Source organism: Eretmochelys imbricata, chromosome 14 (genome assembly GCF_965152235.1).
Source record: "Eretmochelys imbricata isolate rEreImb1 chromosome 14, rEreImb1.hap1, whole genome shotgun sequence".
NCBI lineage: Eukaryota > Metazoa > Chordata > Testudines > Cheloniidae > Eretmochelys > Eretmochelys imbricata.
This window is the reverse complement of record NC_135585.1, coordinates 7,628,872-7,652,129: the sequence shown is the minus strand read 5'-3', so window position 1 is coordinate 7,652,129 and position 23,258 is coordinate 7,628,872. Positions and strand designations below refer to the sequence as shown.

At 41.9% G+C, this 23,258-nt stretch overlaps 1 protein-coding gene across 2 annotated transcripts in view; it reads right to left on the bottom strand.

Moving 5' to 3' along the window:
- The window catches only part of PRKCA (protein kinase C alpha), a 318,987-nt gene that overhangs the window by 76,688 nt on the left and 219,041 nt on the right, over nucleotides 1–23,258 (bottom strand). For both annotated transcript variants that reach the window (XM_077833765.1, XM_077833766.1), the window contains exon 5: nucleotides 21,730–21,858. In XM_077833765.1, the coding sequence (XP_077689891.1) occupies nucleotides 21,730–21,858 (129 nt within the window). The remainder of the gene's footprint in view (nucleotides 1–21,729; nucleotides 21,859–23,258) is intronic.

Below are 23,258 nucleotides of genomic sequence, written 5' to 3'. Positions count from 1 at the left end.
CCCCTCTCAGTCTACTCTTTTCCAGACTAAACAAAGTCAATTTTTTCCATCTTCCTTCATAGGTCATGTTTTCTAGACCTTTAATCATTTTTGTTGCTCTATGTAGGGAGATACTATTCTTATCTGAAAAGATTATTGCTCTTGCAAGTAACTTAGGCAGCATATATTCACCATATATTCTCTATACTAGGCAAAAGTCCATTCAAATGAATGAAATATCTGCATCACTGACTTCATGACTTTTCAGCATAGAAATAATGGATATGTTGAATGAGTGCATAAACTGTTCCACAATAAGATGCTAACCACACGACACACAAACATAATATGTGCTCAGAGCAGTACTTAGTCCACAGAAACTTGTCCCATCAATTCTTACTTTAAAAAGTAAACTGAATATATAAAGATAATTTTTTTTAAAGTAAAAAGTAGACTTGCCCTGGCATGTGTGTAGTAAACTGCAACTTGACAGGAGTTTTGCATCTCTATCTATGCTCCACTTAACAGTTGTTCTTACTGTTTGCTGCTGGACTTCTCCAGGACTGGTGTCAGGATGTCCTCAGTGGAGGTCCTATGTCTCTAGAACTTATTCCTTCTTGTATTCTGCCAGAGTCTAAATTTAGCTTCCTTGTACCAATCCCCTTCTCTCCTCCATTTAGAGGTATCTGAGGAAAAAGGCACTTGGGAAGATGAGATGTGTGCTGTTCCCACTCCTCTCTACAGGTTGCAAGAATAGTAGGGAAGTCTGGAAGGCAAGTGGGAGGCTCTGAATGAGACACCGATTGCTTTCTGTAGCCAGGGGCGGCTCTACCAATTTTGCCACCCCAAGCAGTCGCTGCCGAATTGCCGCCGAATTGCAGCCGCAGGACACGGACTGCCGCCCCATTCTAAATGCCGCCCCAAGCACCTGCTTAGAAAGCTGGTGCCTGGAGCCGGCCTTGTCTGCAGCCCACCACGTCAACTCTGGCTGAGAGGACTTTAAAGTTGGGGAAGGGATGACTCCAGCTTTGTGGCCGTTTTCCCCATTCTCCGCTGCTCCTTTTCTCTTATCAAATCTTCATCCATGAGGCAAGAGGCAGGGGAAAGATAAAATTTCTCTTTCAATCCTTGAAGAAATGAGCCATTGTTACCATAATTTACTGTAAATGCTGTTGAAATGCCCAGGAGGGATTAAAGTTGGTACACTGCCCTGAACTGAATCATTGCAGTAAGATATTTTATGGTCATTAGTATTCTGAGGACTCAGCAGGACAAGAGTGAAATGGGATAAGCGAAGGATGGAGCAGCAGCCTTCAGTATGAATCTCTCAAGCTAAACATAATTCTTTAGCTCAGTATATGTAATTTTAGTAATGTGCTGATAGTTTTGGAGCTTGGACAGTTCCAGCCTCTGACAGAAACAATTTCTTGACTTTTATTCCTGGAGTCTAATATGAGACAGGTGAGGAGCTGAATAAATGATATTTGCCCTGTACAGGATGTACACTATTGGAAGGTTTTCATTAAAACTCCTGTGAACACACCTGCGCAGTAATTTTTAACAGTGTTCTCACCCTAATTCTCTGTGTTTAAACTCTACCTAGGGATGCTTAGCATGAAACGAAGCCGAATTTCCAGTTATTAGTTACATTGATGCAGAATCATTCTCTGAGGGTTAGATACGGAGAGCTCCCTGGAGAAAGAAATAACTGAATAGCCTTGGCACAGGCTGCTGATCTAGGAGGCAGCACTGTTAGCTAGGGGACAGGAGAGTAAGTTGCAAGACTATTTCTTTCCTACCCCTCGCTGCAGGAAACACTGAATGGGGAGAAAAAACAAAAAACAACCTTCCAGAAACAATAAAGGAGGAGTTCAAAGATTAACTGGGAAGGAAAAGACGTAACTATCTTCTAAACACAGGCTGTTAAAGAAAAAAATGTCATTATCTTGCTCTTCTTGTTTTAAGAGATCTGGCCTATCTGTATTTTTGTCTGCATAATTAGTACCCTTTGACATCTTTTTTCAACTGATCAAGCATTTCTTTTCTTGAGGGAACAGGATGATGATACTTGCACTGAACAGAGAGCGTAAAGAACTACCATCTCATTGGTCCACCTCTTTGATGACATCCTATTTTTAACAAGACAGGTCAGGTTCCTGTAACTGGGGTGTCAGGACGCAGAAGCAATTCCCCTCTCCATTAGAAGCATGATATTTTGTGTGTGGTTAAAACAGAATAAGCCAAATGGAAAATATCCCTAAGAAAATGAATTAGGAGTCTTTTTTGGAGACCACCTGTCAATCGGCGTTCACGCTGAGGAAGCCACAGTTTAACTAAAAAAACAAACGCACGCACTTCCTTCTCTCCTTTGTGTGACCCTTTACAAGCTTGAATACTTGAACGATACGAGGAGGAAGTGTTCTATTTTACAAGGTAATAATAAAGTTCTTGAGATGCTAAATAAGGAGACCAACAACAATTATCCTGATAATGGATGGAGATAACTCTGTAGGAGAAAATGGTACCTGTGCTGTGATAGCATCCTTCTTTCATGGGACCAATATAGGAAAATATTCAATGGAATACGTATTCTCTCTTGCACTTCCAGTTCTGCCTGTCACACTTACTGGAGCAGAGTTATGGTAGCGGTCAGCAGAATAGTATTAATAAGAACAGAACAGTATTAATAATTCATACTTTAGTAATTATCCTTTCCACTTCTCTATGAAGACTTTTTATGAAAGAATACAATAACTGTTTTGCAAACACTAGCTAAAGAAGCCTCACTACTCTACCATGAGAAAGGTAAGCATTTATCCCCATTTATAGATGGATAAACTGAGGTACAATCTTTTCCAAGGTCACAGACAAGCTAATTATTGAGTTTGAATTAGAACCCAAGAATGTCTTGGCCCCCAGACTTCTGATGAGATTGTGCTTTTCTCTAACTGCTTACCATGCATATGACAAGCCTTTACAGCCTGCAAGACTCGTCTATTAGCAACATTTGTTTTGCTTTATAGTCCTGTACTTGTATTCTATTCATGTGAAGCAAAAATGCACTTGCAAAACTGCTCTATTGTGACCTTCTCTCACAATTATCACATTGAAATGTTTGCCCTACGGAGCTACTTGAAAAACTCAATTGTATAATCAGCACCAAAATGAACTACTTACGCCACGGTTCTTCTGTGGCAGAGGAAAACAATTCTGATTCTAATTTCCATGTAGTCCATCACCACTACAAAATCCTGTAATGTAAGGCTTTCCTCTAACAAATGACTATTCCTAGCTACACTAAATCCTCTGAATATCCTGTTGGAGAGCAATGCTCACTTATTACTCTCACATTTACTGGATCCTGATGCCATAATGAGTGCGGAATATGAAAATGTCTGCATTTGATAGGCAATCTATCCAACAAGGTATACAAGAGTGATTAATTTTCTTGACATATTAAGGTGAAAAAATAGCTAATTTTAATGTTATCATTTTCTTGGGTCCTTTATTAATATATTCTTTCACGCCAATAAGAAATTTACCATAGTCTCTACTACCCTTTAATAAGAACTTGGAGCTACTGGAGTTTCTCCACTTTAAATTCACACCGAGAAAGATGTACCTTTTTTATTACAGAGCTGGAGATCTCCTGGGTTCTATTATACTGTTTCACAAGAATATATTATTAGTTATCTCCCTTTAAACACTTTCTCTGTTGTAGGATAGGATACCTTTTCAGAACAATGTGAGTTTTGACAGGGAAAGCACTTCCTTTGCAATATGAAATTGCCAGCACATGGTATCAGACCATCAGATCCTTATTCAATTATCTGTGTTCTTCAGTTTATATTTTGAAATTTCCATAGGGTTATATTAGATGTAGTTTAGTTTGGGCATTTGTGTCTCCTTAAGGAAAGCATTAAGCTACTACTTTATGGTAAAAGCAAACTTACTACTGATCTTAGTGGGAATCACAAGGAAACAGCTTAGAAGAGCTGGCCCACTCTACAATGAGCACAGCAGGCGTTGGATGCTGGGATCACCAGAGAAGGTTGAAGAGGTCACCAGGAAGCAAGAGAAAATGTGCAATTATATTCTGTTACAGTACAAATCCCTCTCACATGCAACAAATCTTCTGGGATCACCTTGCTCAACAGCAGTTACCAGCAATTCCCAGTGACAGCTGGGAGTTACAAGCTGGTCAAGTAGACAGATTGCTCACACACATTCATTTTTTAAAATCACAGCTAGTACCTTGTAGGCAGTAATAAAGTAGCAAGTCCTTTATTTCGGTGAAACTCTCGGTGCAGAACAATATGAAAGTGATGTTTATGAGGCGGATGCAGAAAGATTCTAATGTGAGCTCACTGCTAACCTCATCTGAACAGGCTGGCTTTTTAAAATATGGATAAAATGAATGGAAAACCTTTAGGGAAGACAAAGAATTCTCACAAGGACCCAGAAATTAGTCAAAATTCGCCAGGTTTCATCAATGATGTGGCAGAGTCGTGTCACTCAGCTGTTTTATACTTGTAAGTTTTGTGGCTTCCCTAACAAATACTTGAATGTTCACAGCCATTAATGTAGCTTCTCTTCGATTAGGAAATATTGACTCCAACAGCCAGGAGTAATTTGGAAAATATACAGTTGGAATTAGGGGCGAGGAGAACTCCACTAACTCATAGCGAGGCTATATTACATGGCTGGGCAGCCGTCCACTGCTCCTATCTTCTTCAAAGAACATTCCAAGGCTACTTTTTTGCTTTTAATAACACAAGCCTCATTATATACAAAACTAGTTCCTATATTCTCCATAACTGAGGAACATACACATCCAAAACTGACTACAATGGATGGCAAAATAGCTTTTTTTTTTTAAGATTGAGAAGTTTACGTAACATTAGGAACATAAGATGACAGCAAGTCAGTGGCACCCTGGCTCAAAATGAGTGATTATGTCAGTTTGGCAATTCTCTGTTATAAGATGCTGTCAAATTCAACTCCTAGCAACTGTTAGGCCAGGGTTTAAAATCTCAGTAATGTGACTATTTTTTACATTTCAGTGTACCACGCAAGGTTATTTTCTCACAACAATTTCCGTTAGCTCAGTATAAAAATAATTTTAGAAAGGAGGGGAAAAAATCAAAAGTCTGATTCAGCCACCTACAGATTCACTCACTGCACAGAATCAGATGGTAAGATTATAAAATGGGATCAGCAAAAAACAGAACAATTCAAGAAAGGAGATGTGCTTTCATATTCATCAAATATATATGTGCTCTGAGTGGAAGTCAATACAATATAACAAGCAGCAGGCTTGGGAATAATAAAAGCATGTTTAATAACAGCAACCTGCCAACAAGCCATAATGTTAACATTAAGTTTATAAGGAAAAGGATACATAGAGCTAATTGAAAACTATTCAAGAGATTTCCTAAACAAAGAGCAACAACAACAAAAACCCAAGGTTTACTGCCTTCAGGTGCACTGAAAAGAAGAAGAGCTCTAAAACCTTTTTGCTTAGTGAACCATGGATTGCAAACTCCCGGCCAGCTGAAACAGAATTTGGTATTAATATTTTAGAACTGCCACAAAGAAGCATACCTTCTTGACTGAAAGGTTAGGGTCAACAAAATGTAGAAAATGCAGTATTTAATTGTAATGTGTGCATAAACTTATAAAATCTAGTGAGCAGAGTAGCAAAGCATTTCATTTGTCAGGACCAGGACATTGCATTTGAAGGAGATGCTGCAACTATAGACAGCTGTTGAGCTGAGGAATATATAAATCTTTCAACTTGCATGCAACACAATTACCGCAATTTGCACAAAGCTCCTAAATGAAAATGGAGAATTGTCCTGGCTACTAGTTTCAAATCCACTTCCCCTTGTTAGGTCAACATGACCCTGCAACCAATTTCAATTTCTGACCAATGACAGACGTAATTTTTTGTAAGATCTTTCAATCCAACAGTTGTGTTCAATGGAAGGGATAAAGAAAAGAAAAAAACAAGAAAAAAGAAAAAAGAGAACTCCTTCTGCCACTCCCCAGACTTTTCACGCCCTCCCTGAAAGGAATGCTAATTGTCCTAGTCTCCCACTGACCTCCCAAACTAACACCCTCTTCCTGCATTTGTAAAACTCATAGGAAGCCAATTTCTAGGTATTATCCATTTAAGAACTTGCTAATTGTTCAGCTCAATAAAAAAAATTGAACAAAACCTTTAAAACATGTCAGGGTTTTCTTCCCACTGAACCTCTAGAGTGGAAATTTTCTTGTTTCACAACCATATCGGTGCAACACTGTCAGACACATTAAGCAAAGGGAGCAAACTGTGGACTCATCTACTAATGTATTAAAAGTTCTTTTGTGTAGTCCAGGCTCATCTTTCTATTTCTCTGTTTAGTCTCCAATGTAATTAAAGAAAATTAATTGTAAAAAAAAAATGTAAAGCAATCCAATTAACTGCTATAAATAAATTACTGTATGTATTAATAATATATTGCTCCTCTATAACATTCTCAATCTACAAAAGTCAAAGAACCTTCACAGTGCCAATGTCTTAAGCCTTCCAGCACCCTTGGGATGCATGAGAGAAAGAATTATCCTCATTGTACACATGAGAAACTGAGACACAGAGAGATGAAATGACTTGTCTGAAGTCATAACAGAAATCAGTGGCAGAACTGGGAATAAAAACAAGGTCTTCTACTGACCAGTCCTCCTTAACCACAAGCCCATCTTTTCTCCTCTTGGCTTTGGGATCACTTTTAAAATCATCTGCCTTCTACACATACAGTAAGAAAGAAAGTACACATCAGTTTTGTGGCAACCTCATTTCCTACAACTGCCCTAAGTGGTTTGCTTCTTTCCATTCCTAATTGACACCAAACAACAATTTTTCGAAAGACAGTGTTTGGAAAACATGATGCGAAACTTCACTTATGAATCTGATCCAAAGCCACTGCTTTAACTTTTCAGCGCAAGAAAACATTTCCGGTGCTAATTTCATAGCAATTAATATTACCCTTAAAACGATAACCCTATAATTAGAAGCAATTAACATACTGCTGAAAAATGAGCTGCCCTGTCAATGTTGATTTCTCTTCCCGTTAAAGCCATGATATTGAAGAAGAGCTTTACAATAATTTGCTTCCACTCTTCTGAGGGGTGCTACTGTTTTGCAGCCTTCCATGACAATTATGCTCTTTTCATTTTCATGGTTTGTTTCAGTTGTGCCAATAAAGCCAACGTGAACTAATCTAGTTAGAATCAAAGATTATTCGGCTTCAGTAACAGATTCATCAGCGTGTAGCTGACAAAGAAAAACAGCTTTTGCCTTATCACTAAGAACCCTAAGTCTCATTTTTAAAAATGCTATCCAAGGTCTTCACAAAGAAGAAAGGGAAGTACAGATTTTCACAGAACTGTGCACCTCCTGCATCCCATCCACATCCAGCGATTACGCGTCAGAAGAAACTTGTATTTTAACTGTGGCAAACAGGATCCAGAGTGAATCATTCTCCTCCATGGGAGATAAATCACTGCTGAATGCATGTTTAACATTTAACTGAACTCCAGACCAGCGTGTAAAGTGGAATTGGAGCCGTGATGTAAATAACTACATTATTTTCTATTAGGAAAGCATGAACATCTTCTCCTCTATTCCTATTATAATGGTCAAGCTTTGTGCTTTTCTAATAGACCCCAATCTTCAGTGGGCTATGATGAAAGAAAAGCTACATAATGGAAAATCAAGAGAAAATAATGGCTCAAATTTGGATCATGTAATAGATCAGACTTTGACAGTGTCCTTTAATCTGTACCCAAAGCATTAAGCTACATATCTAAAAATATTCAGAAGAGCGCCAATTGCACTTCATATCTTTTTCCTCTGTTTTTTGTATATGACTTGTATGTTACACTGTTAAGCAAAGCAAGGGCTCACTAGGACTCGTCACAAACCAAAGCATTTAAAGCCTGTTCCACCCATGCAATGGGTGTGAAAGGGTGTCAGCAAATGTCCTGCAAAAGAACAGAGTAGAAGGCAGGCAGGCTTCAAGTTTAATAATTCTCCAAACAAACTCTAGGTCATGCCTCCTGAATCCTCCCTTCATCCCTGATCACCAGACAGACCAGAAAGTTTCCTAAACTGTGCAAGTAATCCTAATCACTTACCCATGTGGTAATTTTTACAAAAATATCCTGGATTTTCGTAACGTCTGGTCATCCCAGTTAATCTGAGCTGTGGATAAAGACCATGTAGGTTGGGTTGCTGTTTAAGAAATACATATTTTTGTTTACATCCCGATAATGGTAAACAAACATTAAATCAAACCTCAGGCATCTTGGCTGCACATCCAAAAACCTACACTCTGTACCAGAAAGAGCAACATAACTTAAAGCAGTCCAAGAGCCCTTTAGTTATCTCCAGATTTACTCAGTTTTAAACAATTAGGGCAGCAAGGACATCTTCCAGTCAGATAGCAATCTACATCCCCAAAATGCTTTCTTAAGCCTCTCTCTGAAGCTCCAGTATAGTGCAGCCTGCTAGGGAAGGAAAATGGCTGCTTGGCGCTATCTGGTGCATAGCACTCCACTTAGCTTAGAGTATATGGGAGGTGAAATTTTGTCTAAAACATTGGGGTAATTCCTACACAATTTTTCGTAAGTGCCACAAGGTCTGTAATCTCCATGCAGACCAACCAGGATCTCTGCTTTTAAGGTCTCATCTTGAAGTCCCCACTAAATAAATTACATAGAATTAAATATATCTACTTCTGAAGGACTGCGGCCATCCTGCCAATGTTCTCCAGGTTGCTTTGATATTTTAAATGCACCGCGTAAGCCACTAGGCCATTGCCATCTGGTTCAGTTCCCACTTCCCCCCCAATACTATTCAGAGGTGCAAATTACCACATTAGCAAGTATACACGTGCAGTAGCCCCTTTCCAAACAAAAGCCACCTGAACCTCCTTATTGTCTTTCTATGTAAAGTACTCAAAGCCACTTACTCAACAATACTGACTCACAAACTGTAATATACTAAGCAGCACCTCACTAAGGGCTTTGCTACACTTGCAATTTACAGCGCATTAAAGGAGACCCGGGCGCACTAGCTCACTACTCACACTGGCAAGGCATGTAGAGCGCACTGACTTTGTGGCTGGTCCACTCCTGGTACTCCACCTCAAAGAGTGGAATAACGTTTTGTGCACCCCTGCTGGAGTGCTGCAGCGCCAATGTGGACGCCCTGGTCTGTTAGTGCGCTCTGATCGGCCTCCAGAAGTGACCCACAATGCCTGTTCTAGCCACTCTGGTCATCACTTTGAACTCTACTGTCCTGTCCTCAGGTGACCAACTGTCAGATCCGCCCTTTAAATTCTCTCAGAATTTTGAAAATCCCTTTCCTGTTTGCTCAGCCAGGCGTGGAGTGCTCACAGCGAATCTTTCCAGGTGACCATGCCTCCACGCACCAGGTGATCCCCAGTATGGAGCAATGGCAAGGTGCTGGATCTCATCAGTGTTTGGGGGGAGGAAACTGTTCAGTCCCAGCTGTGCTCCAGCCTTAGGAATTATGATACCTTCGGGCAGATATCAAGGGACATGATGGAAAGGGGCCATGACCGGGACGCACTGCAGTGCAGGGTTAAAGTGAAGGAGCTGCGGAATGCCTACCGCAAAGTCCGCAAGGCAAACAGCCGCTCCAGTGCTGCCCCTGCTACCTGCCCTTTCTACAAGAGCTGGACGTGATACTGGGGCGGACCCCACCTCCACTCCGAGTACCACCATGGACACTTCAGAGCCCAGTGCAACAAGGCGGGAGGAGGAGCAGCAGCCAAGAGGGAGTGAGGGTGCTGAGGTGGAGGAAGACACCCTGGAATCCCTAGATGCATGCAGCCAGGAGCTGTTCTCAAGCCAGGAGGAAGGTACCCAGTCACGGCAGCCGGTGCTTGGGGAGGGACAAACAGCAGAGGAGGTTCCTGGTAAGCGGCTTTTATTTTGGGAAGGAAGTTATTCGGTGCGGGCTCTTGGGGTGAGGAGGGTTTGGGCAGCATGCATGCCTAGATGCAGAACAGGGTGCTGATGTGCTTTCTCACATCGTGGTAATCGACCTCAGCGATCTCTTCAAAGGTCTCATCCAGAACTTGGGCAATGCACTTGCGCAGGTTTCTCAAGAGAGCCACTGTGGTCCTTGTCCCAGTAAGGCTAACTTGTCCATGCCACTGTGCCGTGAGGGGCGGGGGGACCATTGCTGCACACAGGCAAGCTGCATATGGGCCAGGGCAGAATCCGCACTGCAGAAGACGACCCTCCCTTGCTTCCCAGGACACCCTCAGCAGTGAGATATCTTCCAGGATGAACTCCTGTGGAAAATGTGGGGACAGTGTTCAGTATAGGGGCCCCCTGCTGCTGTTGGCTCTCCCCAAGGCACAGAAACCCAGAGGACAGTACAGCTGTGAAACAATCAGTCACGCTTGACCCTGTGCTTACTCACCATTTTGGGGCTCCTGTGGGTTATGTGCGCTCACTTTGGGTGCTATGGTGTAGACTGTGCTTGCCCTTAAATACGGGGGAATCATTGTTCTGTCTCGTGTGAAGAAGGCTGCCTCTGTTAAGTGCTGCATTTTGCCTTTACAGATGCAACCTTTAGATCTCAGCCGTCCATGTTATCACTGGCCGAAAGACTCCAAAGAATCAGAAAGAGGCCACATAGACGCAAGGAAGACATGTTGCATGAAGTCATGCAGCATTCAAGTAATGAAAAGTGCAGGAGTGGCAGGACAGTGAAAGGAGGATCTGCCGGCAGAACGAGGAGCACCGGCACAAAAGCGCGGTGCTCTGACAGCAAAGCACGGATCGGCTGATAAGCATAATGGAGCACCAAGCAGACTTGATCCAGGAGCTCTTAACCATGCAGGCAGAACACTACCGTGCCCAACTTCCCCTGCAGCCCTTGTCCCAAAACTCTTTCCCTTGTGCCCCCATGTCACCTCCAACCCACTTTCCCCAACATCTGGGTTCTAACAGCTGCCTCCAAAACCTGTAGTTTCATCACCCAGCCCTGAAAACTATGACCCTTACCCACTGCACCCAACCCCCATCACCATGCAGTATAGCCATCCTGAAGTGCAGCACTCATTGCACAGCACTCCAGACAGGAAGGCTGAGTATGATAACAGGACATATGCAAATCTGTGATTGTACCGTTCCCCACCCCGCCCCCTTGCCCTTTGTTTCCCAAGCAGTTATATTTCTTTTCAATAAATGAATCTTCTTTTCAATAAATGGATTTTTTTGGCTTTGAAAACATTCTTTATTATTGCATAAAGTAAAAGAGACCTTAGCCCAGGAAAGAAACAGGCACCACAAGTCAGCGTAGCAAACACAGATTCCTGCTAACATTGGAACCACTGCACTTCACTTCCATGCAGGGCACCAGACATTACTTGTGGCTTTCAGTCTCAAATTGCTCCCTCAAGGCATCCCTAATCCTTGCAGCCCCATTCTGGGCCCCTCTAATAGCCCGGCTCTCTGGCTGTTCAAATTCAGTCACCAGGTGATGAACCGCTGAGTTCCATGCCTGAGTGAATCGTTCACTCTTCCCTTCACAAATGTTATGGAGGATACAGCACGCAGATATAACCGTGGGGATGATGTCATCGGCGAGGTCCAGCTTCCCATGCAGATAGCGCCAGCGGCCCTTTAAACGGCCAAAAGCACACTCCACAGTCATTCTGTACTGGCCAGCCTGTTGTTGAACTGCTCCTTGCAGCTGTCAAGGCTCCTTGTGTAGGGTTTCATGAGCCACGGCATTAAAGGGTAAGTGGGGACTCCAAGGATCACAATGGGCATTTTGACTTCCCCTATGGTGATCTTCTGGTCTGGGAAAAAAGTCCCGGCTTAAAGCTTCCTGAACAGGTCAATGTTCCGAAAGATGCGTGCGTCACGCACCTTTCCGGGCCAGCCTGCGTTAATGTCAATTAAATGCCCATGGTGATCCACAAGCGCCTGGAGAACCATAGAGAAATACCCCTTCTGATTAACGTACTCGGAGGCTAGGTGGGCTGGTGCCAGAATTGGAATATGCATGCCATCTATTACCCCTCCGCAGTTAGGGAAACCCATTTGTGCAAAGCCATCCACAATGTCATGCATGTTACCTGGAGTTATGGTTCTTCTGAGCAGGATGCGATTAATGGCCCTGCAAACTTGCATCAACACAATTCCAACAGTCGACTTCCCCCCTCCAAACTGGTTAGCGACTGATTGGTACCTGTCTGGAGTTGCCAGCTTCCAGATTGTAATAGCCACCCACTTCTCCACCGTCAGGGCAGCTCTCAATCTCGTGTCCTTGCACCGCATGGTGGGGGCGAGCTCCTCACACAGTCCCATGAAAGTGGCTTTTCTCATCCGGAAGTTCTGCAGCTACTGCTCGTCATCACCGACTTGCATGCCGATGGGAAACAAGCACTGAGTGGTGGGATCACGAGCCCAAAAGTAGCGTTCCACGGTGGTGAGCATGTCCGTGAATGCCACAAGCAAATTCATGTCATATGCGTTACTCGAGTCGATATCATCGTTGGAGCCCTCACTGTCACTCTGGATCATAAAGAATAACTCGACTGCCAAACGTAACGTGCTGGCAAGACTCGTAAGCATACTCCTCAGCAGTTTGGGCTCCATTCCCGCAGACCGAAAGGGAAGACAGAGCACGCAGCACAAAGAAAGTTGAAAGATGGCGTCAAATGTGGATGGAAGCACAGGGATTGCTTGGAGTGAACTGATACATCATGGGGCATTGGAACAGGACCCAGAATGCCCCGGCCCCTCCGCCCCCTTCCCACAAGCCACAGCGCCAGAATGGGAAGAGATGCTCTGTGGGATAGCTGCCCATAATGCACCGCTCCCAATGCCACTGCAAGTGCCGCAAATGTGGCCATGCCAGTGCGCTTGTTCCTGTCAGCATGGACAGACTGCAGCGCTTTCCCTACTGCGCTCTCTGAAGGCGGATTTAACTCAAAGCGCTCTACACGTGTGGCCACGCCCTAAGAAATGTCTCACACAACTCCTCTCCCACAATAGCTGTCAATGCTGCAGCCTCAAACTGTTTGGCTCACTGAGGCAGCAATAGTTGTTAAGGGCATGGCTACACTTGCAGATGTAGAGCGCTTTGAGTTAAACCAGCCTTCGTAGAGCACAGTAGGGAAAGGGCTGCAGTCTGTTCACACTGACAGTTGCAAGCGCACCAGTGTGGCCACATTACCAGCTCTTGCAACTGCCACAGAGAGCAGTGCATTGTGGTAGCTATCCCAACATGCAAGTGGCTGCAAAGTGCTTTTCAAATGGGGTGGGGTGGAGTGAGACAGGGAGTGTGTTGTGTGTATGTGGGGGGAGAGAGAGTGGGTTTTTGGGGGGCTGAGAGCATGTCAGCATGCCATCTTGTAAGTTCAGACAGCAGCAGATCCCCCCTCCCCGCCGCCTCTCTCTCTCTCTCTCTCACACACAGCATTCCACAATAATGGTTGCTTTGTCTCAGGGCAGATAAGCATGCTGGCTGTCAGAAACAGAGCTTTGAAAGGGCATATCCGCATTCCTGCAGCGATTCCAAAACAATGAGAAGAGTGGCCACTTGACTTAAGGGGATTATGGGACGTTTCCGGAGGCTGATCAGAGTGCAATTCAAGTTGCGGGGGGGAGGTTTAGATTGGATATTAGGAAAAACTTTTTCACTAGGAGGGTGGTGAAACACTGGAATGCGTTACCTAGGGAGGTGGTAGAATCTCCTTCCTTAGAGGTTTTTAAGGTCAGGCTTGACAAAGCCCTGGCTGGGATGATTTAACTGGGAATTGGTCCTGCTTCGAGCAGGGGGTTGGACTAGATGACCTTCTGGGGTCCCTTCCAACCCTGATATTCTATGATTCTATGAATGCAACACCTCGTTCACACTGATGCCCGGGCATTTCAGCCAAGGCGCACCAAGCGTTAATCTTCTCGCTGAGGTGCAGTACCAGGAGCGCTCTAGCCGTGGAGTCAGAGTGCTCTACGTGCCTTTCCAGTGTGAAGGGGTAGTGAGCTAGGGTGCCCGGGGCTGCTTTAATGCGCTCTAACTCGCAAGTGTAGCCAAGCCCTAAGAGTTTTGTCTATGTAAGGGGTTTATGGGGTGCCACCGTAGGTTCCAGTTTTACATTTAACAGCACAAATGTTTTGCAGGCAATCCAAATAGACCACTGTTTGGAAGGATACAAACTCAGCAAAAGTTAAAGTTATTTAGCAACCAAAACAGGATGCAGGATAGGAGCAGCATTTGGGAATGCCAGCCCAAGGGGTTAGTATTTATCAAAATAAAGTAAACAAAATTTCAGTCCAAGCCCTGTACAGCAGCTGCCAAGCAACTCTTTTTTGTATTTCTGTGCCTGAAGTGTCCTGATGATGTATTCATCCAATTCTTTGAGGCTTGCAGCTGTGGGACCCTTCTTGCCAACTCTTGTGAAAGAGCTTTCCTCCAAAGCTTTTTATCTGATTCATTTTAAAGGCAACGTGTTACTGGGAGAAGAGGTATTAAAAATGTGAAATTTCAGTAAAGCAAAAATATATATACCAAGCTCCAGAAGAAGTTATTTTGGGGTGAAAGAGAGACGAAAAAGAATCCAAAATCCCATATGGCTTCAGTTGGTTAGTTTTGAAAAAAAAAAAAAATTTTGCTTCCAAGGACCAAATTGCCATTTTTATTTCAAGTCATTTTCTGGACCCATGACAATGGAAATGCTGACAAGCCGTTATTCATAATAGCACAAGTGGTACCACAATTATTATATACATTGAGAAACTATAACCAACAGTTGCCTTGGAATCCACAGAGCTGTTAACTGTGGGATGGAAATGCTTTCCTGAGCCACAGTATTTGACAAGTGCACTCACTAAAACGGTGATTATGAAAAAAACTTGACTTGAAACCTATTTTTGTGTATGTTCCACAATGAACAAATTCTGAAAACTTTAATAACCCATAACAAAAAACCTTTTACAGCTTTGCTGTCCTCACATTTTGGAAAAGTGTTTTTTCAAATAAAAATCTGAACTGTGAGGATTTATTTACACAGTTGTATTGCAGCACCTCATTATGTCCAGGTCTTGTAAATAACTTTTAAACCTACAGGGATCATGAAGTAGGATACTCTTTATTTTCTGATAATACACAAATGTAGTGTAAACGAGCTCCAGTGGGAATGAAGAGAATGAATATTGCCTAAAGATAATATTGAAAAAACATATAATCAATGTTTTTCTTGTTGTTGAATTAGATCTTAAAATGTTAATATCGGATTAATATCTAGAGTACTTCTGCCTTCCCCTCCCTTCTAGGCACTGTGTCTCATCCCTGCAGGTCTGACAGGGATGGATCACTGAAGTCAATAGCACAATGGTAAATAGGTTGAGAACCATTGATCTAGAGAGACTAAACATTTCAAGCAGATTTGTGAATTATAGAAATATAGGGCTGGAAGGGACTTCAAGAGGTCACCTACTCCCCCTCCCCCCCCGCCATTTTGTTTGTCTAACCTGTTCTTAAAAACCTCCAAGAATAGGGATTCCATAACTTCCTAGGTGATTCTGTTCCAACATTTATGCCCTCTGTGTGATCACTGAGCCACACGGCAACTTCACGGATCACATTCTTCCGGGGCCTGTCCACACAGGCTGGCTCAAAAGCTCCCCACCAAACTTTTCTTGAGAGCATCTCTGACCAAATCAGCTTCATGTGTGGACCTAATCAATTCAACAGCCCTCTGAAACCTAATTCTCAAATTTACTCTAGTGCAAGCCCCAAGGTCTTTTTCATGAAGGGGAATAAGTAGGACATCAGGTGCTCTTGGAAAACCGCAGGCAGAATTGATTAAAAAAATGGGAGGAGAGAGCATGAAAGCCAATTGGCCTGACCCATCCATGGGAGGTGGAGGACTAGAGTGTCAGGGAACCACAGCTGAACCTAGATCCTGTTCATTGCCTTCTGCTGCCTGAGCTAATGAAACCGGCCTCCTGGGCTGAAGGCTCGAACTGGCACAATCTCAAATCCTGCAGCAGATCTAGATGCCTGGCTGCTCAATAGCGTTCCACAACCACAGCTGTGTCTCCGCTCCTGCCCTCAGCTCTCTTCTTGCTCTTAGCCCTTAACTCCAGATCCCTGCTGCTTGTCCCTGGTTTCCTGCTCCTGTTCTGGCTGATACTCCGGCTCCAACCCCTGGCTCCCGGCTCCAGCTTGCTCCCTGGACTTGAGGTTCATATTCTGACCATGGCTTTGATGCTTGGCTCCTGATTTCTGGCCCTCAGCTCTAGTTTGCTCCCTGGACTTGACATGTGGCTTGTGAACATTGCTCTGACCTCTGGCTCTCGCTCACCCTGACTTGATAACCTGGCTCCTGATGCTGCCATTAGGCCTGCCTAGCTGTTTCAATCACTACACCAGCCTCCTGCCCTGAACATGAGGCAAGCATGTCCACAGCCCAGTCATTACACAGAGAAGGAAAGGCCTGGTTCCTGCCTCACCAAGTATGCACTTCTGCCTTCCCCTCCCTTCTAGGCACTGTGTCTCATCCCTGCAAGTCTGACAGGGATGCTATTGACTTCAGCGGAGCCAGGATTTCATTTTAAATGTTATGGTGCCTCAGGCCTGTTCTGCTACATATGCTGGTTCCATCCTTCTGCTCATCTATTGGCAAGATAAATAATTATGAATCCCATTCAAAAAGATCCGCCATTCTTAGAGGGAAAAGTCTATGATTAAACTGGACCAAACAGTGGTAAAAACACGGTTGCTCTCTTCAGGTCAGGCTTAACGACCCTCTCAGAGCATTTACTTTATGCCACTAAAACATCATGGAAGTAGGGAGAATAAATACTTCCAGACTTCTTGTTATATAGGACCTTGCTTTTGGCTTTGACACAGAGTTAGCTCAGTGCACTTGCTGTTTTCTTCCTTAGTAGTTCGGGCGTTCAGTAGACCTTCTCTGGCAGCAAGCATAGTCTATCCAATATTTACACAGTCCAGCGGGTCCTAGACTATCTGCTATCAATGTCTAGACAAATGTGACCAAAGACTCATTCTGAAAGCCAACGTAATTCAGCTTTACAAGGTACTATGCTTGGGGGGAAAGCCACCTTTTCCTTCCATGTTAGGATTTAAAATTTGAAAATTTTTTGAAAGATTTTTGTCAAATGCTGGTAAATATCTTTGACACATGAAAAGCAGTTCTGAGACTTTCTGCTACACCCTAAGGCCTATTATTAGCTAATCCCACAAACAGTAAGTGATGAGAGAACCAGAAAAGATTTGTTTTAGCTCTCCTGAGGAGCCAGAACCCAGTTGCTGCTTAGGTGAATGATCCAAAACTTCTACGCTTATAAAACTGGGACAGAAATCTTTTGAGATTTAGGTGCAGTAAAGTTTTTGAGATGTTTAACCACAACGCTGGTGCTTAACAAATAATTAGTTTTTGTGCCCAGTGCACATTCGATGCAAACTGCAAAACGTTTTGTCTCAATTCTAATTTCACTCACATTATCAAGAATCCACAGGAGACTAAGGACATGCAGATGCAATATATTCCTGCATTCTAGACAATCATCTGTCTAAGACCACTGTATTTCAATATAAGAGAATTTGAGGCAAGCATCCTTTTAAAAAAATTGCTCTATCAATACATGGCGTTGGTGAACCCAGACCGACAGCTGAGGTTAATGACTAGGCAAAGAACAACTGTGGCAGCAGCAAGCTCTTTGTTGCCAATGCTGCAAGCACATCTGCTGCTCTTCAGAGTATCAACTCAATTAGGATAGTGAATGAGAAAATGCCAAAGAAGAAATTCTGAGCAATACGCACCGTTGACTTGGGGTGCTGTCTGAACAGAGTCCATTTTCTACTTTAAAAAAAATTATAATTATTTTTAAGAAAAACATAAAGCAGTCTTTCAAAAGAACAAGCTACAACCCATCTACCTTGGATTTAAACAGAGTATTATTTCCTTAGTTTCTCCTGTGCTGCTAGATAATTTTGTATTGCAAATCAACAGTCTGTTTCGCCTCCCTAATGAATCTCCCTGATAGAGTCTTTCTGTCCATTTAAAATATTTTTAGCTTGCTATTAAAAAGGATAGATACAAGATATGGACAGGAGAGCAGGCAATACAGATTTCTGTCCAGCACATTCCTAATTCTTACCAAATTGCATTGTGTTATTATACACAGTGAATATTTTTTTTTATATCTTTATACACCTGTGTAGATAAACTGTTCCTCTTCATTGAGATGTGTATACACTGCAGTAACAGACAAATCTTTAAAATCTGTGACAAGTTGGGTGAGGTCATCTCTTCTGGCCCAACTTCTCTTGATGAAAGAGACGAGCTTTCAAGCTACACAGAGGAGCTCTTCTGCAGAGCTCTTCTTGCCCCTTTCACCAACAGAAGTTGGTCCAATAAAGGATTTTTCTTCACTCACCTTATCTCTCTAATAGCCTGGGACCAACACGATCACAACAACACTGCAAACAAATAATCATGTGCACCTCTGACCTTGGAATCTCACTGAAGCTGTCCAGTTCTGCTAGTCAGATCTAAATACATTAATACCTCCTGCCCTAAAACGACTTCTATTTTTTTCCTCTTGGAAACTTTTCTTAAAACAGACACTTGAAAACTACAAATATTGTATCTTCAATACTCAGGGAATAAATGATTGAATCTGCTCTGTTTCTTCAACATGATGATGGCATGTGAAAAGAACGATCAGCACTTTAGAAACTACAATCATTTTACCCTCTTTGAAACTTTGAAGAGACATTTATAATACAAAAAGCTAACAAAGAATTTGATTCTGCTACACTGGAGTTAATGGAAGTTTTGTAATTGATTTAAAAGGAAGCAGGATCAGACCCACAATGCATAAAAAGATGAAAATATTAATGAATGTCTATAGGTCATGGCTAATTGGTGAGTTGGCAAGATTTTGCAACTGATCTTCTGCACTCTCTTTAAATTCAAGCGTTTTTCCTTCTAGTCAAAGTACCATGAGAGGTTAAAATGAATGAATCTAAAGTAGTTTCAGATACCAGCTTCCAGGTGGGATACTAAAACAAGTTAATGTAAAATAAAACTACTTGTTGTCAATATACTGCTCATTGTTCAGTATTTGAAAAGTCTTCAAAATTGCCTTAGTTTCCAATTACAATCCTATACTTTGAACCCTATTATAACTATTTCAGGACATCTAACTAATGCTGAATGACAACTTCACCCTGGTAGCCTAATTCAACATAACTGTTCAGCACATGCCTAGCAAAGCAGTTGCTTAAAGTCATCCCTATTCAGCAAAGTAATTAAGCATGTGCTGAAGTCCCACTGAAGTCAATGGGATTTACACATGTGTTTTAAGTGCTTTGTTGAATAATTTTTGCAGTGCAGCTTTAAAGTTAGGTATTTAAGCATGTGCCTTTCTGATTAATGGCCTAAATTAGTACACATATTTAATTTCTTCAGTGTTATGATTTTCAAATCAATTCCTCCTGATGGTACAGTTAAAATTAGACACCCTGCCACATCGTTTAAGAAATGCCTTTACTATTTAGTGAAAGTAACATGCCCGAAATAACAGCACCTTGGAGAAGTTTACTTCTCCTCCATCAGTGGGACGCAAGTGGAAAAAGTTAGCTACAATTAGTCATCACGTGGGTGCTATTCTGATCTTCTGTAGCTATACGTTATCCTTCTCTTTCCTTCCTTTCCAGTGTCTTTTACAAGATGGGACAGAATATTGCCTAAGATATTCTGGTGTCAAAATGATGAAGAAATATAGGTAGGTAGGTAGGTATGGGAAAAATGTTGATGGTCCTGTAAAAGTCTTGAAAATTCAGAAATGTGGTTTCCTTTATAATCATAGACAGCCTGACAAGAAAACCCAGACCGTGTGTTCTAAATTATTCTGAAAAATAAGAAAAAGTGAACAACTAAAGGCAATATTCTTTATCATTTCATGTATTTTTGGTAGACTGCACAGCCTGGCATTTAAAGGGGGCAAGACTGATGTTCAATACCTACATATGATGAGAGCAACAACTGATACTTCACTACAGCCAGGAAACAGAGAAAAATGGAGACATCCTCCTATCCCTAGAGCTCTGCTCTGGCCTCAGAACTGAAATTAATTCCCCATCACAACATCACAATAGAGCTATAATGAAGGGACCAGCACTGTCATCTTAAAACCCAAAAGATCACAAAGTTCATATTCTGAAGGCCAATTTTTCCACTGCCTGTTTTAACTGTAAATGTTTCTTATACATTTGCTTTACAGATCCCGCCACTGGAGGAGTCTTGGTCATTTGGGTTGAAATCCTGAAGTCAGTGGCAAAATACCCATTGACTTCAATGGGGCCAGGATTTAATCCCTGCTTATTACTGTTATTACTGGAAGTACTTCCCCAATGACGTCACATTTCATTATTTCTACTGTTTTCAACTGACACTGTAAATTTAATTAGCGGGGTCTGACATCTGTTTTTATTAGTGTATGGGACTGTCTGGAAAATGAGGGCATGACAATTTATTTGGGTTTTAGATATATTTTACATATTGGTTCAACACAATCTTTACCACCCGTGAGATAGAGGAGAACAAGGCTCAACTATACCACCCCCTATCTCCTCCTCCTTTCCTACTCTCCACACCATGAGCTCTTTTAGTGTAAACACATTTTAATCTGAACTACACATAGTATTCTGGAAGTAAGAAGACAAATAATTTACTTTAAATACGAATGAACTGTAACATTTGTCACCATCCTGTAAACACTTCCGGTACACTGCTAGTCACTCCCTAGCTAAAATATAAAAATGATCAACAGAGCAAGGAATGTGTATTTGATGTTTGTTAATGTCTCGGTAACTAAAGGCCAAATTCCATTCTCTGATATGGATAAGGAAGCTCTACTGAAGTTAACACAAGGAATATGTGCCTACTTGAGGGCACACTTTAGCCCCAAACTTGGAAAAACAAAACAAAAAAAATTACACCCCTGCATGAGGCATAACTTCAGTATACTCCCAACAATCCAGAGCCAAAAAAGAAAGCAAATGAAGCACTATAAATGTCTAAGAAAATATTATCAATAAAACACACCGCCTCTCTTTCCCCAGAACGTCATTTTATAATATTTATATTTTGCCTGGAAGAGTATTTGAGACCAAATCCAAATGGCCTTTGTGTGAACTATAGGGCATAACTTTTTAGCTGGTGGAGAAAGCTAAGCAGTCTCTTGCCTTTTTTTCCTTCTTTTTGAGTAACCGAGGCCCTACTTTTCAGAACGTTTTAGGTTACTGCTGGTTACCTGAAAAATTGGTTTCACAAAGATTTTAAAGTTAATATTCCTGAGTTTTAATTTAGAGCCACTATTATTTCTTTGAATCATGAGTGTATCTATTATAAACAAACCTGCTCTTTTAAATAATAATGAACATAGCATTTCTTAGACTAAAGTACATATTGAATGAAATCCTGGCCTTACTGACATTAATGGGTTTTTTTTGTTATTTACTTCAATGAGCCTAGATTTCACTCACTGCACATAAACAGGCTACAAATAATGCTGAACACATAACTTATGTTAGTTATTCCAAAGCCCAGGAAAGTTCAAATTAAACCCTTCTATTGTCACCAATTCCCAGAACACTTTTTTTTTTTTTTTTCCTTTTTTTACCTGTGACTTGCAGTTTGTCACCACTGACTTCAACTTTCAGATAAATCCTTCCTCTTTTCTCTGTGTGATCCATTCCACACAGACTTGGGACGTTTATTACACACTGTTTGTGAACATTCATATCGCAAGCTGTGGATCAGGAAAGAAAAGGTTCAGAAAATGATGGTATGTATGAAAGTCAATATATTTATGCTAAATACATACGGTAAACATGAACGGTAACATTATTCTATCACAGCAGATTAACTGGTTGTTTGTTTGGTTTTTTTACTGACGAAAATGGCTCTCCTTATAAATATCATTAAAAAACACTGAAGTATTAACCACAAAAAAAGGCTCAGCTTCAGTCACCTAAAAATGTGACCTTATTAACGGAATGTAAAAGAGACAAAATGAAGAGTCCATGGAACAAAGACTTGATCCAAAATATTAGAACATTTGCTATAAATTACTGTAACCAATACAGAAATTGACAGGTTGCTTACAGATGAAATACAGAACTGTAAATATTACTGTGCTAATTTCCATAATACCGGCATGGGGGGAGGGAGACAAAATGAGAGAAAAGGCTGGTCATGCAGATGTGACAACAGAAGAGATGTTAAGATTTGGACATGACCTGGATATGTGATCTAGAGAGAAGGCAGTGGAAAATCATACCCATGTTACCTACCTAGGTGACAGGTTAATGGTGCTGATGCCATCAATGGCAAAGAAAAGGGTGAGTGGAAGGTTTGGGATGGAAGATAAGGAATTAAAATATTAATCATGTTAAACTTAAATTATGATGAGAAATCTAGCAAGAGATGTTAGAGACACAAACTGAGATGCGGGATTTAAGGTGAGAGAGTCCATGCCCCACCCCTGCCACCACAGTAAATATTCCAGGAACAGTGAGAGAGATGAAAAGAACTGAAAACAAGAAAGTCAAGGGAGGACAAGATTTCAAGGAGATGATGACAGATCATATCATCAGCACACAAGAGATCAAGGAATATGAGGATGGACTAGATAGGGTGTAATATGTGGCCATGAAGAGGTCATTATGAACATTGACTTGAAGTGGAGCAGGAAGTAGCGAGTTCGGAAGGGAAGTGGGATGACACTGGAGGAGAGCAAATCAAGGCAATGGTTGTAGGAAGTGCATTTGAGGAGTCTGGAGGTGGGACAATAGGGAGAATGGCCAGACCAAAGCATGGCTCTGTTGTGACAGTACAAATAATATTTAGGCATTTTAAGCCATCTTCTGTTTTTCTGCCACCCTTTTACATGCCAACAGATGATTCCTTTGCCTATCTTTTGGGGTCCACATTCCATAAGAATTATGGTTGTTGCAGGGGTGACTATGAAATATGGGACCTTAGCTAACAGCTGGGCAGAACCGATGTCTCCACAAAGGATTCATCCCTTCCACCCCAAGTAGAACAATCTTCAGAACTGCGATGGCAAATACACTTTAGCCACATCAAACATGATAGATTGCTTTTTCAGTAACCAAGATGGTTTGCCTTAGCATATTTTTACAGCAT